The sequence below is a fragment of the Sarcophilus harrisii genome, chromosome 3, assembly GCF_902635505.1.
Source record: "Sarcophilus harrisii chromosome 3, mSarHar1.11, whole genome shotgun sequence".
In the NCBI taxonomy this organism is placed as follows: Eukaryota; Metazoa; Chordata; class Mammalia; order Dasyuromorphia; family Dasyuridae; genus Sarcophilus; species Sarcophilus harrisii.
The window spans coordinates 346962623-346976795 of record NC_045428.1 but is presented as its reverse complement, the minus strand read 5'-3'; the positions used below and the strand labels follow the sequence as shown (position 1 = coordinate 346976795).

Sequence of the window (14173 nt, the reverse complement as noted above, 5' to 3'; positions counted from 1 at the left end):
AGATCTAACTGCATTTTGTGTCTCTATGAAGGGAGACTGTGGGAGCACTTTTTTAGTTTGTTTTCCTATCCTGCAATCAAAGAAGAGACTTAGCAAGACATTCCCTCATGTGTCTGTGATTAAGGAAATTCCTTTATCTGGAGAGATGTTTTCCTAAAATTCATAATAATTGTGTTTTTCCTCCTCCTTTACAATGTAAAATGGAATTTTGTTCAGATGTGAATTAGACTCCATATCCTCTGAGGTCTTATCTAAGGCCTACATTCTATGATTCTGTTTTCTGAGTCCAAATCCAGTGTTCTTTTGAGAATAGCACATTATCATCCCAACTCTGTGCCCAAACTGTAGGGTAGAGAAGAAAACTATTAAACAATCATTGAGCTCAAAAAGACAGTTCAGCTTCCCATTTATGGTCACTGATTGAATACAACTTTCTTCTCAATGAATCAAATTATATGTAATGTTTCCATCAAAGTAAATTGATATTAACTGATAAATTTAATGACTTTTTGAAAGTCACATTGCAAATTAATGTATGAAGCAGAGTTCAAATTCTTATGTAAAGGGAACTAATTTTGGAGTTAGAAGATTTGGATTCAAATTGGAACTTAACCATTCAGAAAAATAGAATCCTGCAAAATCATTGAATTTTTCCAAGCCTTGGTTTCCTCAATGAATGAGAAATTTTGAATAAATCTCTTATAAGGTGATTTTTCAGCTCAGAATCCTATAATGTTTTAATTTCTCTATTCAGTTTTAGGACTTTTGCATGTGTGCAATCCTTTTGCATGTCAATTATAGCCCAATATATTCTCTTCCCCTCCATCTCAACATGCTTCTCCTTCAGATTTCACTATTTCTTCCTACTATTCTCAATTTCCAGTGTTTATGACTTTCTTTCTCTTCCCTTCCATTTCTTTAATATTCTATCAATTACCAAATTTTGTTATTTTCATTTCTACAGCAGCTTTCAAAACTGCTCTCTTCACTTTATTCCCTCTTTCTACTATCCTAGCACAGGGTTTCATAACCATTAGGTAATCAATCAACAAGCATTTACTATATTAAAATCCATACTACATACATATACATATTTGGCAGGGTTGTTAGATGTTGTAGGGGCAGATACAAAGAAACAATCCCTCCATTTGGACTATTGTAATAGACAACTGATAGAGATATTAATTCCTCCACTTTTTAGTCTTCCAATCCTTCTTACATAACACTGCCAGAATCTTTTTTTAATGTTTATATTTGATTCTGTCATTACTTAGAAAAAAATCAAAACACAACAATGACGACAATAAAATCTTTAATAACTCCTTATTTCCTAAGGCATAAAAATAGAATTATCTAACCTCAAATGCAAGATTTTCTACAATTTGACATTACTTTCCCTCCTTAGCCTTGTCTCATTTTAATTCCAATTATGTTCTTTACAAACTGGATAATTTTATTCTTATCAAATGGGCACTGCTGTCACACTTCTGTGGCCTTGCTTATTGTATTCACAGTACTTTGGGTTCTTCTCAAACTCTCTTCATCTATTAAATATCTATCTTCCTTTTAAACTCAAATAAAATGTTTTCCACAAAGATGCCTTCCTTAATCACTCTTGGAAGAACCTTTCCTTCTTTATTTTGTTGTGTAAGTTATGCTAGTTGTGTCTGACTCTTTGTAACTCTTTTGGGATTTGCTTGATACAAATGTTTTTTAGTGGTTTACCATTTCCTTCTCTAACTCATTTTACAGATGAGGAAACTGGTTTAAGTGACTTGCCATGGTCACCCAGCTAGTAAGTGTCTTAGACATGATTTGAACTCAGGTTTTTCCTACTCCACATATTCATTCTATCCACTATGCCATCTAGCTGTCCTCCTTATATTTCTCATATATAAATGTCTTCCATCAAAGCTGCCATTTTTTTTCCCAGTAACAATTTATGACAATGAGAGTTGAGTTATAAGGAAAGCTGAGCCTGCAGAATTAACATTTTAAAATTGTGGTGCTGGAGGAATTGTTTGTGAGAGTCCTGAAGACACCAAGAAGATCAAATTTGTCAATACTTAAATTCATCGAAGCTATTCACTGGAAGGTCAAATAAGTGAAGCTGAAGATGAAATGTTTTGGTTACATGATGGGAAGATGGAGGTCATTTAAAAGGCCCCTGATAATAGGAAAGATTGAAGGCAAAAGGAAAATAGAATGGAAGAGGATGTCATGGATAGATAGGATCATGGAGAAAATGAACATGAGCTTGAACAGACTTCTAGAGATATGGAGGTTAGAATGGCTTGGGTGCAATAGTTCATGAAGAGCCCAATTTAATGACTGAACTAAAACAAAATACTTCTTAAAGTGCTTCTTGAAAGCATTTTGTGAAATAATGCAAATAAACTAATAATATGCAGTATTATATATATTAGCTATTAGACCTATGTTTTCTTGTCTTAATGCTAGACTATAAATTCCTTGAAGCCAAGATGAAAATTTTCTAATCTTTGTAGCTCTCCGAGATTTAGCACAGGGTTGCACACTATATAAGTGCTTACTAAAATATTGTTTTATTGTAATCTTCAATAATTTTTTCCTGAAACAAATCTGAAACATGGGCTTAGAATTTTCTTATTTTATTTCAAAAGTCTGAAAAATAGAGCAAGACCAGAGACTATATGCTTCAATGTATTAAGTGATATTCTTTGTGGAAACCATTCCCTAAATTCATCTGTAAATTACATTATGGCCTGAGAGGAAATGAGGTATTGTTTCATTGTAATCAATTATAAATGTTTAGTATTTTTTTTAATTTGCTTCTCTGATTTATTTTTAGGCCAAGTCATATTGTATTTGATTCAGATTCACTTGTATATCATTTTTACAACTTTAGAATTTCTAAATATGGGTGTCTATTAATTTTAAAAGAATTTGTGTCAATGTTTTAATAGCTAAATTTTTATATTGGTGCTTTTCTATCTAGAGTTCAAACTAGAAAATAATATGATTTGGTTTAAAAGAAATGTAGACTTTTGAGGCAGAAAAAAATTGAATTTGAGTGGTTTTGCCACTGTCTGTGTGCTTCCATTGCCTGGCAGGTTTCTTCACTATTCTCTCCCTCAATTACCTAGTCTAAAAAATGCAGAGTTTGAGCCAGTTCATGTTTAAAGAACCCAATAAATTTTTCAGTTTCCTATAAAATGTAATGTTTAGATCTACTCCTATATGAAGAACCCTTCTAGGTCCACATATTTGGTTCTATGATACATCATAATGTTATGCCAGGAATAAAATTATTATAGCTCACCCTTTTTCCTTGCTATTAGGACTGGGAGAATTGAGTCAGGAAAAACCTTGACATTCTGGCCACTTTACATTCCATGGTATCTTAAAATCCTATGCTTGCTAGGATAATTTCCCCTCTGTTTGAGTATTGTCCCTCACCTAACTATCTCCTGCCCTCAATCTTTTTATCTTGACCTATCAGGATTAAGTTATGATCTTTTCCTGGAATTATGGCTTGTCCACTCACCCAGTGTCCTTGCCCTCCTTATCTGCCTTTGTTTCTCCTATAAGATTGTATACTCAGGTTATTCTGTTTGCAAACCCAACTTAGTAATAAAAATTCCCTGCCTCAGTTCCTCAGTGTCCAATGATTTTTGAACATAGTTTCATTCGGCTGGCTAACCTAAAAAAACTCTCCACATTAAAACGATTAAAAACAAATTTCTGTCTTGCCTTAGTTTTTCTGGCATTAAAATATCAGGTATAAGATTGTAGTACTTATAGTCCATATATCTTCCTGTTACAAAAAAGGAAACTGAGGCCCAAAGAGTCTAAGTGACTTACTTCAGGTCTTAGAATTTAAATAGCTAATCAATATTCAAATCAGATTTTCTGATTTCAGAGCTTTCTTAAATATACTATAACAAGTGTGAGGATAAAAGATATGTGTAATATGTTAAGGACTTATCTTTCATGAATAAAATTTCTTATACTATTATATATTCTTTCTTTAACTGGAAATTTATTGTTATTATTTTGAATCCTCTCTGATCTTCTATTGGGTTCATGACAATGTTCTGTTTTGTTTTGTTTTATTTCATTTTTCTTTTAGGTTTTCTTTATTTTCTGTTCTTTTTTTAATAAACAGAAAATTTTAAAAGTAAAATAAATTTAAAAACAACAAAAAGATATACCTTTCACCCCCATTTTGTTTTAATAAGTCCCCATTAATAAGTTTAATAATGTCTGCTTCTCAAGAAGAACTTTTTTTTCTTCTTGGCAACACAGCTGGGTTGAGTGATTTGCCAAAGGTCACACAGCAAGTGAGAGTTGTGTTGTGTCTGAATGTAGATTTGAACTCTGGTCTTTCTGATTTCAGTACCTATGTGCTATCCACTGTGTCTTCAACAAGAAATCTTAGTGCCAAAGGACTGAGCAGCAAAAAATAAAAATAAAAAAATCTGAGTCTGTAGTAAGAAACAATATCTATTAAAGAAGTGAAAGACAAAAATAGAATAGTCATAAAATAAGAACTCATTGAAAATTTAAATATTTTGTTGGTCCATAAATTCATTTAAATTGTGTTAGGGCTACTCTATAAAGTGTGATGAGGAATCCATTTAATTTCCTAAACAATTCAACCTGTCCATTGGAATACTTAACTAAGTGTGTCAGAATGGAGGGCTTCTTTTAGCTTGAGTTCTATGCCCAATTGTTTCCAGTGTGCATCTTTTGCTCCTTTATTCACTGTCTTAATATAAAAAATGTTTTATACAGAAGTTTCTGAAGATTGATGGCAAAATAAAACCCACCCTTCTCTCATAGTTAATGGTGACTTAATTATCAGGCACTTTAGTAAAACTTGGCTGCTTTAGAAGTAGATAGTTGTTAACAATACCTATTGTTTCAGTAGCAGAATATCTATTGAAGTGATAAGGAGTTGAAATAAGGTGTGAAAGCTGTCAAAGCTGCTCTTTTGTTTAAAGTTACAATTACATGTACAAAAACCAACAGGAAGCCCAGTACAGGAGGGATAAGGCAGTGAAAGGATTGTCCTGGCTCTTCTTACATTTTCAGAATAGAGGTTATTTGAAATGGCATCAGAAAGAGCAGGCTTGGAAGCTCCAGCTGAAATGATAATGGAAAAAATACAATTCCAAATTTATTTGGGCTGAGAAATGCTTCAGCCTTTTCAAAATCCTGGCTGTTAAGCTGGAAAGGAGAAAAAAATGCATGCACCTTTCTTTGGTAGCATTTTAAATGAATTGCTTATAGTTTTCCATAGACTGTATATCTCAGTAATGAAAATATAATCGATGGCCTGAAAATTTGAATCCAATGGATTCCAATAGCCACCATCTGCTTGTCCTTGTCAGCATGCTAAGAATTCCTGCAAAGTAGCTGTTCCTTCTATGATTTGACAATGTGTCATCACTAATGGGAATACTGACACGTACATCCATATTGGTCTTTCTGCTGATAGGACATCATTCACTGAAGCCTCATGCTACTGGGACAGTGTTTTGAGACATAAAGTGAAGAGAAATGATTGGTCTCAGAATGCAGGGAGAAATCTACATAGCCTTGATGTGAATGAAATATATCCTTGTATGAAGTCTTCCCCACCCCCCTTTTTTTGACCTTTCCTTTTGATTCCTCTCTAAGCAGTCATTCTTAATGCATAAGAAAACTGGGAAAATACAAACTGTCATATTTATTGCTGTACATGAAAATAAAATCAGTAATTATGGCATAGGTGATGATTTTTCTCATGAGATCTTAGAATTTAAAGCTTGAAATGACTTAAAAGATTTATCAGTATAATCCTTTCATTTTACAGATGAGTCAACTGATCCTAAGAGAGTTTAAGTGACTTAAACATAACATTTTTTTTAATTACAGGAACACTCTGTGAAATTTCCATTTTCAATGGCTTTGGCATTTCAGCAGGATTTTGGTTCTTCTGTCTGAATTGTTACTCAGTGCAGTGATTTCAGTTTTCCTCTTCTTTTCTTTTCAGATGTACAACAAATGGCAATAGATTGGCTCACTGGAAACTTCTACTTTGTGGATCATGTCAGTGACAGAATTTTTGTATGTAATCGCAATGGATCTATTTGTGTTACCTTGATAGACCTTGAGCTTCACAATCCCAAAGCAGTAGCTGTGGATCCACTATCAGGGTAAATACTCAAGGTTTTGATTTGTTTTTCCAAATTTGATGCTGAATAAATGCTTCCAGGAAATCAAGAGCCTGGAAGAAATTTCCTTTATAATTTTACTCTTCTTTCCAATTTTTCTCAGTCCACTTGGTTGGCATAAAACTAGGCCTTACCTGACATTTTCTGCTTAATTAGCTCATTAAACTTCCTTAATGCTTACTAATTTGACAAGGGCATAGTTATGCAAAGTATGAATAACACATCTACTTTATTCAGAATATTGGAAAATCAATATTTACATTTTTATTTAATAAACATATTAGCATCTTGAGGAAGGACAGGGAGAAAGTTACAATACAGAAAATTTTGGGAAAAAGTGTTGTGGCTATGATGTAGGTACATGACTTTTACTTGGAGGAATGTTTATTTTTTCAGGTGTAAACTACAGTAAGTATTCTGAAACCAAAGTTTTATCCTTGTTATTGTTTTATGAGTCTCCAGGCAGTTCAGTCTGAAATGTCTGATGGAACACATCCTAAATTGCCATAAGCCTTCATTCAATAAATGGGAAAATATTTACTGAAGAAACAGCTGTCATCCATATGTGGACTTTTGTCACTCTTTACTTAAAGTCTGATTGAATATTAAGATGCATCATCACAATGGGTCTGATTTTGACAGAAACAGCTTGCAAGCCAGGACTTTGCTAGGAAGGCTGTATAATATAATTCCTGAATATCGCTGTATTTGTATTTTCAGCAGATGGTAAACTTGACTCAATCTGACTGCAGAGATGTTTCAAAAGACATTAGTAAGAGAAGTTGTATTTAAACTGATTTGTTTGGGTTGTTGGGTAATGCTAGTAAGAAAGAATTGGAAATTTTCAGATGTGCTAACAGGATCCTTTTCAGCATCCCTAGTTAGAAATGTATTTGCTTGCTGTTCTTCCTGGGGCATGTGAGTTGAATTTTAAATTCATCATTAAACAATATTGTTTGTTAAAGATGCTATGAGGTAAAGTGATTTTATTTTGTTTTGTTTAGTTCTCTTTGAAACAAAGAAACATAGATTCTTTTGAAAAAGAAATGTCAATCTAGAATGTGATGTACATTAACATTCCCTTCCCCTTTTGAAAAACAACATATTTCAGATTTTCAGGCTTCCCATTTTTCCCTGTCATTATATGAAAGACCCATATTTTGTCATTTTGTCAAAGGAATTTGGAACCTCACGTTGTTTGCACTTATTCTCTGCAGGATTCCTTTGGGCCTAGTAGCTGTTTAAATGTAATTCTGTCATGTATCATTTATCACAATAGGTTCTTGGGAATTTTTTGTTTGAATTTGCCATGTCTCTCAGGCACAATTTTTCAATTACAGAATTGCTGAAATTAGGGATGGAAAAGCCCTGTTTTGATGATTGGCCCACCCTTCAGAGAGTGGCAGGGTGTTCTCTATAACTCATTCTGGAATCATTTCTTGTTTTCCCTTTTCCTCAGGCAGTGAGGAAAGAAGGAAACCATGACACCTTTCACAGTGGAAATGATGGAATGCAGTGCTAGAGAATGGGTACTAGAGAAGGAGGCATCAGAAGACTGCGCTGGGAATTCAATTCTACCATCAACTAGTTCTATGACATTAACCTATCATGTGACTTTTCTGTACCTCGGTTTCCTCATATGCAAAATGAGGTTGAACTGATTAATCTTTAATGTCCTTTCTAGCTCTCTGATTCCATATTTGATTCTAGAATCTTTTAAAAAATATTTTTATATTAGATATTGCCTTACATTCTCCCTGCTCTAGGAAATAAATCAGAATACTAAAGCTTCCCTATGAGTGAAAAGGCTCCTGAAAAAAAAAAAAATTCATTTTTTTGTTGTTGATTTAGATATTCAATGTCTCTAACCCTAAAATGTTTGAGAACATCTAGCCAAAATGTTGGGGTTCAAATAAATAATCTTGGTGACATCTTTGAATTATATTTTTAGAGTGCCTTGTACTACTTTTAGAGAATTTGCCAGAAGTTAGCAACCCAACAAAGCAAGATAAAGATATTTATAGGACCAGATTAACTGCCACAAGGGCAGGTATTAATGTATGACAATGATATATTTAGTCAGATTTTCTCAAAAGTTTTCATCCAAAGGACATCAAAGATTAGTATACAGGTATCATGTCAAGGGTAAAGATTAATTAAAGTTTGTGGTTTAATGCCCTGGCCTGTATCCTGTTGGTGCTATTTTGTTATTTGGTTGATTTCTGTGGTATGTCTAGACTTGATGGATGATGGAATTATAAACCATGTAGACCTGTACCCATACCTGTCAGCTGGTGATTGAGGATTTCTGTGGGATTTAGATTGGGGGAAACAATCAGAATCCCATCACAAACGTGTCAAATTAAAATAGAAATAATGCTTACATTTGTATGCTGATTTAAACAACCACAAATCAACTTTCTTTGTGGTATTGTATTTTTATTTATTTTTAAAACATTTACCAGTTATATTTTAATCCTGTTGTATTATGGAGTTTTATGTGATACCTATGAAGAATTTGATGCCACTGATAGTCTAAATTACATGATTTGTAGATGAGGAAATTGAAGTGCCTGTGTTAGGGTTCTCCTGGCACAGATGGGAACATTTTTATATAGATAAATAAGAAAGGGCTTAGAAAGTACAGCTGTCCTTGATTTATTTATAGAGTCATGAGGACTCAGGTTTGCTAGGGTATGTATACTGGTAGATGAGATAAGTGGGGGAAAACTGTATCTATCATATATGGCGAAGTTTAATCTGATTTATTAACATTTTTTCCATCATTTTCTTTAGACGAAACAGTTAGCCAAACCATAACTCATCTTGGTTTTTAGTGGTTCCTGATAACCAAGGTATAATGTGTAAAATTCAGGGGTCCCCAAACTTTTTTAAAGAGGGGGCCAGTTCACTGTCCCTCAGACTGTTGGACGGCCCGACTATAGTAAAAACAAAAACTTTGTTTTGTGGGCCTTTAAATAAAGAAACTTCATCTCTCTGGGTGAGGGGGATAAACATCCTCAGCTACCGCATCTAGCCTGTGGGCCATAGTTTGAGGACACCTGGATGCTCACACTGAAAATCTAAAATCAGTTCCAAAAGAACTTGGCTTGAGTGAGGTCTATTTATTCACACTCCTAGGTAACAAAGAGACCAATGCTTAAGACTCTCCTCAGTGACTGACATAATCAAGGGAAACATGAACACAAACACATGGCTAAAGTGACCCAGACAACCATACATTCAAACCATATTACTCTGCTCTTAAAACGGGTCCACTGACTCCTTTTCCCTTCTTCTTTTCAAATACACTGCTGCATCATCAAAGTACAGTGGTCCAACTTTGAAATCATCCTACAGGTATAAATGCTCCCATATTTAATCTATTGTGTATAGATAACCTTAATAAGAGTTGAAACCAGGTGCCTACAAGGACTACTGGCAAAAACTGTGGTCCTCCTGTCCTCTGGATCAATTTTTCTGTCTTCTTAATTGTGATACACAGAGAGATAAACTGAGCTGTCTAAAATCACACAGTAAATTAATATGCAGAACTCAAACTCGAACTGAGGACATTTGATTATAACTTGTGTCTGTACTAATTCAGGCTACCTTAAAACATTATAGAAATTATTATTATTATTGGTAGTAAGACTGCCCAAATTTCCATATTCTACCTGTATATGAATCTGACTAAAGATCTCAAAAAGTTCTCTCTCTTATGAAATCTAGATATCTGGGCTTTGGTATCTATCCTTTCTTCCTCTTTAATAATTATTAATCTTTATATAATGATTTAAAATTGAGAAATGCTTTTTACATATATTATTGTCTCATTAGATCTTCACAAGCTTATGAGTTAAGTCCTGCAGTTATAATTATTCCCATTTTATCAATGAGGAAACTGACATTCTAAGATACTATGGTGTGATCTAGGAGACCCCAGTCTCTGTCCTGAGTTCGAGCAGGAGGAACACTGGAGAAACTGCGTCACACCACAGGGGCTGAATTGGTCCCTGGCGTCCTGCTCCCCGGTAGGGAATTGGGGTCTGGCCCTGTTTCCCCTTTTATCCCAGGACAATCCCAACACCTTAGGGGCCGGTAAACTGGGTTGGCAGTGCTGAGACACTTCTAACACTCCCTCTGACTACTTCTACCCCTCCCCCATAAGAGTGGGGAAAGTGGGGGGAAGGCTCAAGGTCTTTGCTTATTAAGGAACCAACTCTTTTTAAAGAAAGGCAGCACAGTTAAAAGATTTCTAAGAGCTTAAATTGCATTCTTATCTTGACTAGATGTATAAGCCTCTTGCCTACCCTGACTTCTTAGTCCACACCCTTTAATACCAACCCCAGGAGAAATTAGCTTTCCTGGAAATTAAGAATGAAAGGGTTACTACTTAACACTTTTTACTATAGACAAATAATCTTTTGCTCCCAGCATTTTTTCCTACTTCTCCTTGTTAGATGGGTTCTTACAGGCAGCCCACAGAAGGGACCTAATGCATTTCCTGCTGCATTTCTACCCTGGATGACACCCCGGTTTTAGCCTGCTCCCGAGATCTGGGCTTCAATCTTTGGACTCGCAACTGCCCTTCATCCTGGAGAACATGGGACAACTGACTGGGACAAGCACCCCTTAGATGCCCTGCTGCCATCCCCAAATCCCACACCTCACGCCTCACCTCTTGGCATGAACCCCCAAATCTCTACAACCCTTGCCAGCTTGAAGCAGTTAAGAGGAGATTGGTGCCCCTTTTCCCACATGCCTTTAGAGGTGACTGCTTGAGGGGGGGGGATGAAGAGGGGACCCCTAAACTTGGAAAATCCTGGAAGGAGAAAATCTTCAATTCTGTCTCAATAACTGACTTTGCCCCATGTCTTTTTCCTTAAATGAATTTAAGTTCCAACTGCTTGAGGGGGGAATGATGCGGGGAAAGATCCCAATCTTTGATTTCCAACCCCCCCCAGCTAATGTAAATTACCCTTTGACTCACAAATCCTGGTCCCTTTGAATTCCAATAGAAGATCCAGACCTGTCCCAGCCCCACCCGGATCTGAGCCAAATTTGGGGCTACACCCCAAAGCCCCTCGAGCTAAGTCTCCGACTTAAAAGGACCACACTGGGAATCCCTTTTTGCAGAGATTCCAAACATGCCAGCCATGTGAGGACCTTCTGTCCACTGGACCCTCTGTCCAGTGCCCTCCTTATCTCTGCCTTCACCTATCTCCTACTTCTAAACTCAGTAATAAACCTCTTTTATCAATCTAGCTCTCCAGGCCAATAAATGCTTTTATTGGGAAGCTCTCCAGGCCAATAAATGCTTTTATTGGGAATCCCGTACTGCTACTAGACCTCATTTACCGCCGTATCCTTGCGCCGAATCCAAGGGGGTTGCAGGGGAACTCTGTTTGACTTCCTGTACCCCAAACCTGCTACTAAACCTTAACTAAATCCTAATTTCATTTAGGTACCTCAAATGTAGACCTCAACATGTGGTCTACACCTCAACATTTGGTTCCTGACCTCAACATATTCACAATCACACTTAGTAACTGGCAAATATAAGTTATGAACCCAAATATTTCCTGATTCTAAGTCTAATACTTTTCCTTTTATATCACACTGCCTCACCCCATGTATTCTAATTCATGGGTGTACTTCTAAGACAATGATAGGCTGGGGAAAGAGTTATAAAAATGACAAAAGTGAGTTTCTCATATGCAAAAAGGCATTGAGATTGAATGATTCACATTCTTTCTAGATTATCTTAATTGAATAACATTTCTTCTGGCTAATGCCTTCTATTGTCCCCCTTAATGTCCACATATTATTCTGCTCTTGCATTAACTTTCACATGTTTGGATTGGATCATGTTTTGCTTTTCACACCAACTTTTCCAACAATCAGGATGGTGAAGGACTTCAGCGCCTTCACAGATCAATTAAAGGAACAGAGGATGTATGTATATTAAAGAAGAAAAGCCGTGAATAATAATAACTCTCATAAAGCATTTCCAGGTTTATTATTTGAAAGAGAGTATAATTATGTTCTGTTTAATCTCAGAAGACAGAAAAGTAGGAGCAATGTGAAGATGTAGGAAAATTTGTGCTTGATGTTGATGATAGAAAAATGGAATACATCTTGGGACATATTGTAATCCATCTTACTGAAGGATCTCCAGCAGAAACTGATGACCACTTCTAGTTATGTTGTAAAAAGTATTCTTGCTCAATTATATGTTAGGTCATATATAGGCTCCTGAGAACTCTCCCAGTTTGTGTTGGAATTCCAAACTTACTTTTAGCTAGTAAGGAAATTTTCTGATCTATACCCACTAAACCACTAACTAGAGTAAATACTACAAACCTCTTTTGAGGGAGGTACAGCATGGTGCAGCATATTAGAGTTCAACAATGTTGACCCAAAGGCAAAGAGAAAACCTCTCATTCCACCCCATCCACTCAGAAAAAGTTACAGAAACTTTTTTTTTTTTCATCACAGGCTGATTAATTGTTGAAAATGTGAAGTGCTCATATCTGAATTACATTAAAAATAATTTAAACAGCTCCATAAATTTTCAATATAATTAATCCCCTTGAAATTCTCAGCTACAAAACTTCTTAATTTTTCTTCCAATACATTTATTCTTTCTTCTTCTAGGTAAGAAATTCTATGAGTATGGATAGTTTACTCTTTGTTTTTATTGTTTATTGTTTATTTTTTGTCGTTTCTGTTTTTGCTGCTAATAGCCTCTTTCTGAATGATCTTCATTTCTACTGAAATGAACAAAAGACTGCCCTCCCCTCCCCTCCTTCAGTCTTGTTAAAGGGCTTGAGGCTCTCAGAGAAAGGTCTGCTCAGGTAGATTAAAGGAAGTGTTTTGCACTTCAAAGTGCCTTCTCAACAATGAGGGGTTCTATAACCCTGACCTATAAACTATGTTAAACATCTGTCATTGTATCTTTTGTCCTGTAAAGTAGAGTCACTCTTTAATGTCAAAATGTGCCAGCAAGGGTGAACAAGAATGCTTATAAGGCTGTCCCTACTTCAGTTGGGCGCGGAACCATGCCAGAATCCTACTGGAGGTCTGTCCTGGCCATGTAGACCATCTAGGCCAGTTATAAATAAATTATTTCTAAATTATGAATTATTATGGCCATCTTGAATTTTATTGCCTGGGTTATTTCGCTACAAAATATACTGGTATTCAAAATCTTTTATAAACTATCCCTATGCTACATCCAGTGGTTTTACATCTAACTTATTCCTTGCCCTGTACTTTTAGATCCAGTGACTGCCTTCCTGGCTATGTTATGAACAAAACCTTCCATCTTTCAGCACCAGGCATTTTCTCTGTCTCCCATGTCTGGAATGCTCTCCTTCCTCAAATCAGCCTACTAACTTTCCCAGCTTCCTTTAAGTCCCAACCAAAAGTTCCTTACAAAGGAAGGTTTCTCTAAACCCCCTTAACTCTATGCCTTCTCTTTATTAATTATCTCCTATTTAATAGCTGGTTTTATATATGTATACATATAAATATATATATATATATATATGTATATATATATATATACACATATATATATTTACATGTTGACTCCCCATTAAACTCCCTCCCCCTTTGAAGGGAGGGACTGGCTTTTGCTTCATTTTGTATCCCCAATGCTTAGCAGAGTGCCTGGCATATAATAGACTCTTAATAACTGATTATCTCCTATAACAATACTCTCTTTTGTGTACAATAGTTTACTATAGTGCTTTCCCTGAAGCCAGATGCACAAAGAGTAAGCAGCAGAAAATAGAATGATAGATACTTATCCAAAATGGTACAAACTTTCAGTCAATAAGTGGGACTTGTCAGATGCATTAGTGGTCAAATGGATCTGTGATCTTAGTGATTAAGAACTTTCTTCCAAGAATGCAGATCACAACCCATTCTTGGCAATTCTTCCAGTGCAAGTTTTGCCATGGGAA

At 35.6% G+C, this 14173-nt stretch overlaps 1 protein-coding gene across 1 annotated transcript in view; it reads left to right on the top strand.

Moving 5' to 3' along the window:
- LRP1B (LDL receptor related protein 1B) overlaps positions 1 to 14173 on the top strand; it is a 2378573-nt gene that overhangs the window by 1189691 nt on the left and 1174709 nt on the right. The window contains exon 7 of the mRNA XM_031963676.1: positions 6020 to 6182. Coding sequence (XP_031819536.1) covers positions 6020 to 6182 — 163 coding nt within the window. The remainder of the gene's footprint in view (positions 1 to 6019; positions 6183 to 14173) is intronic.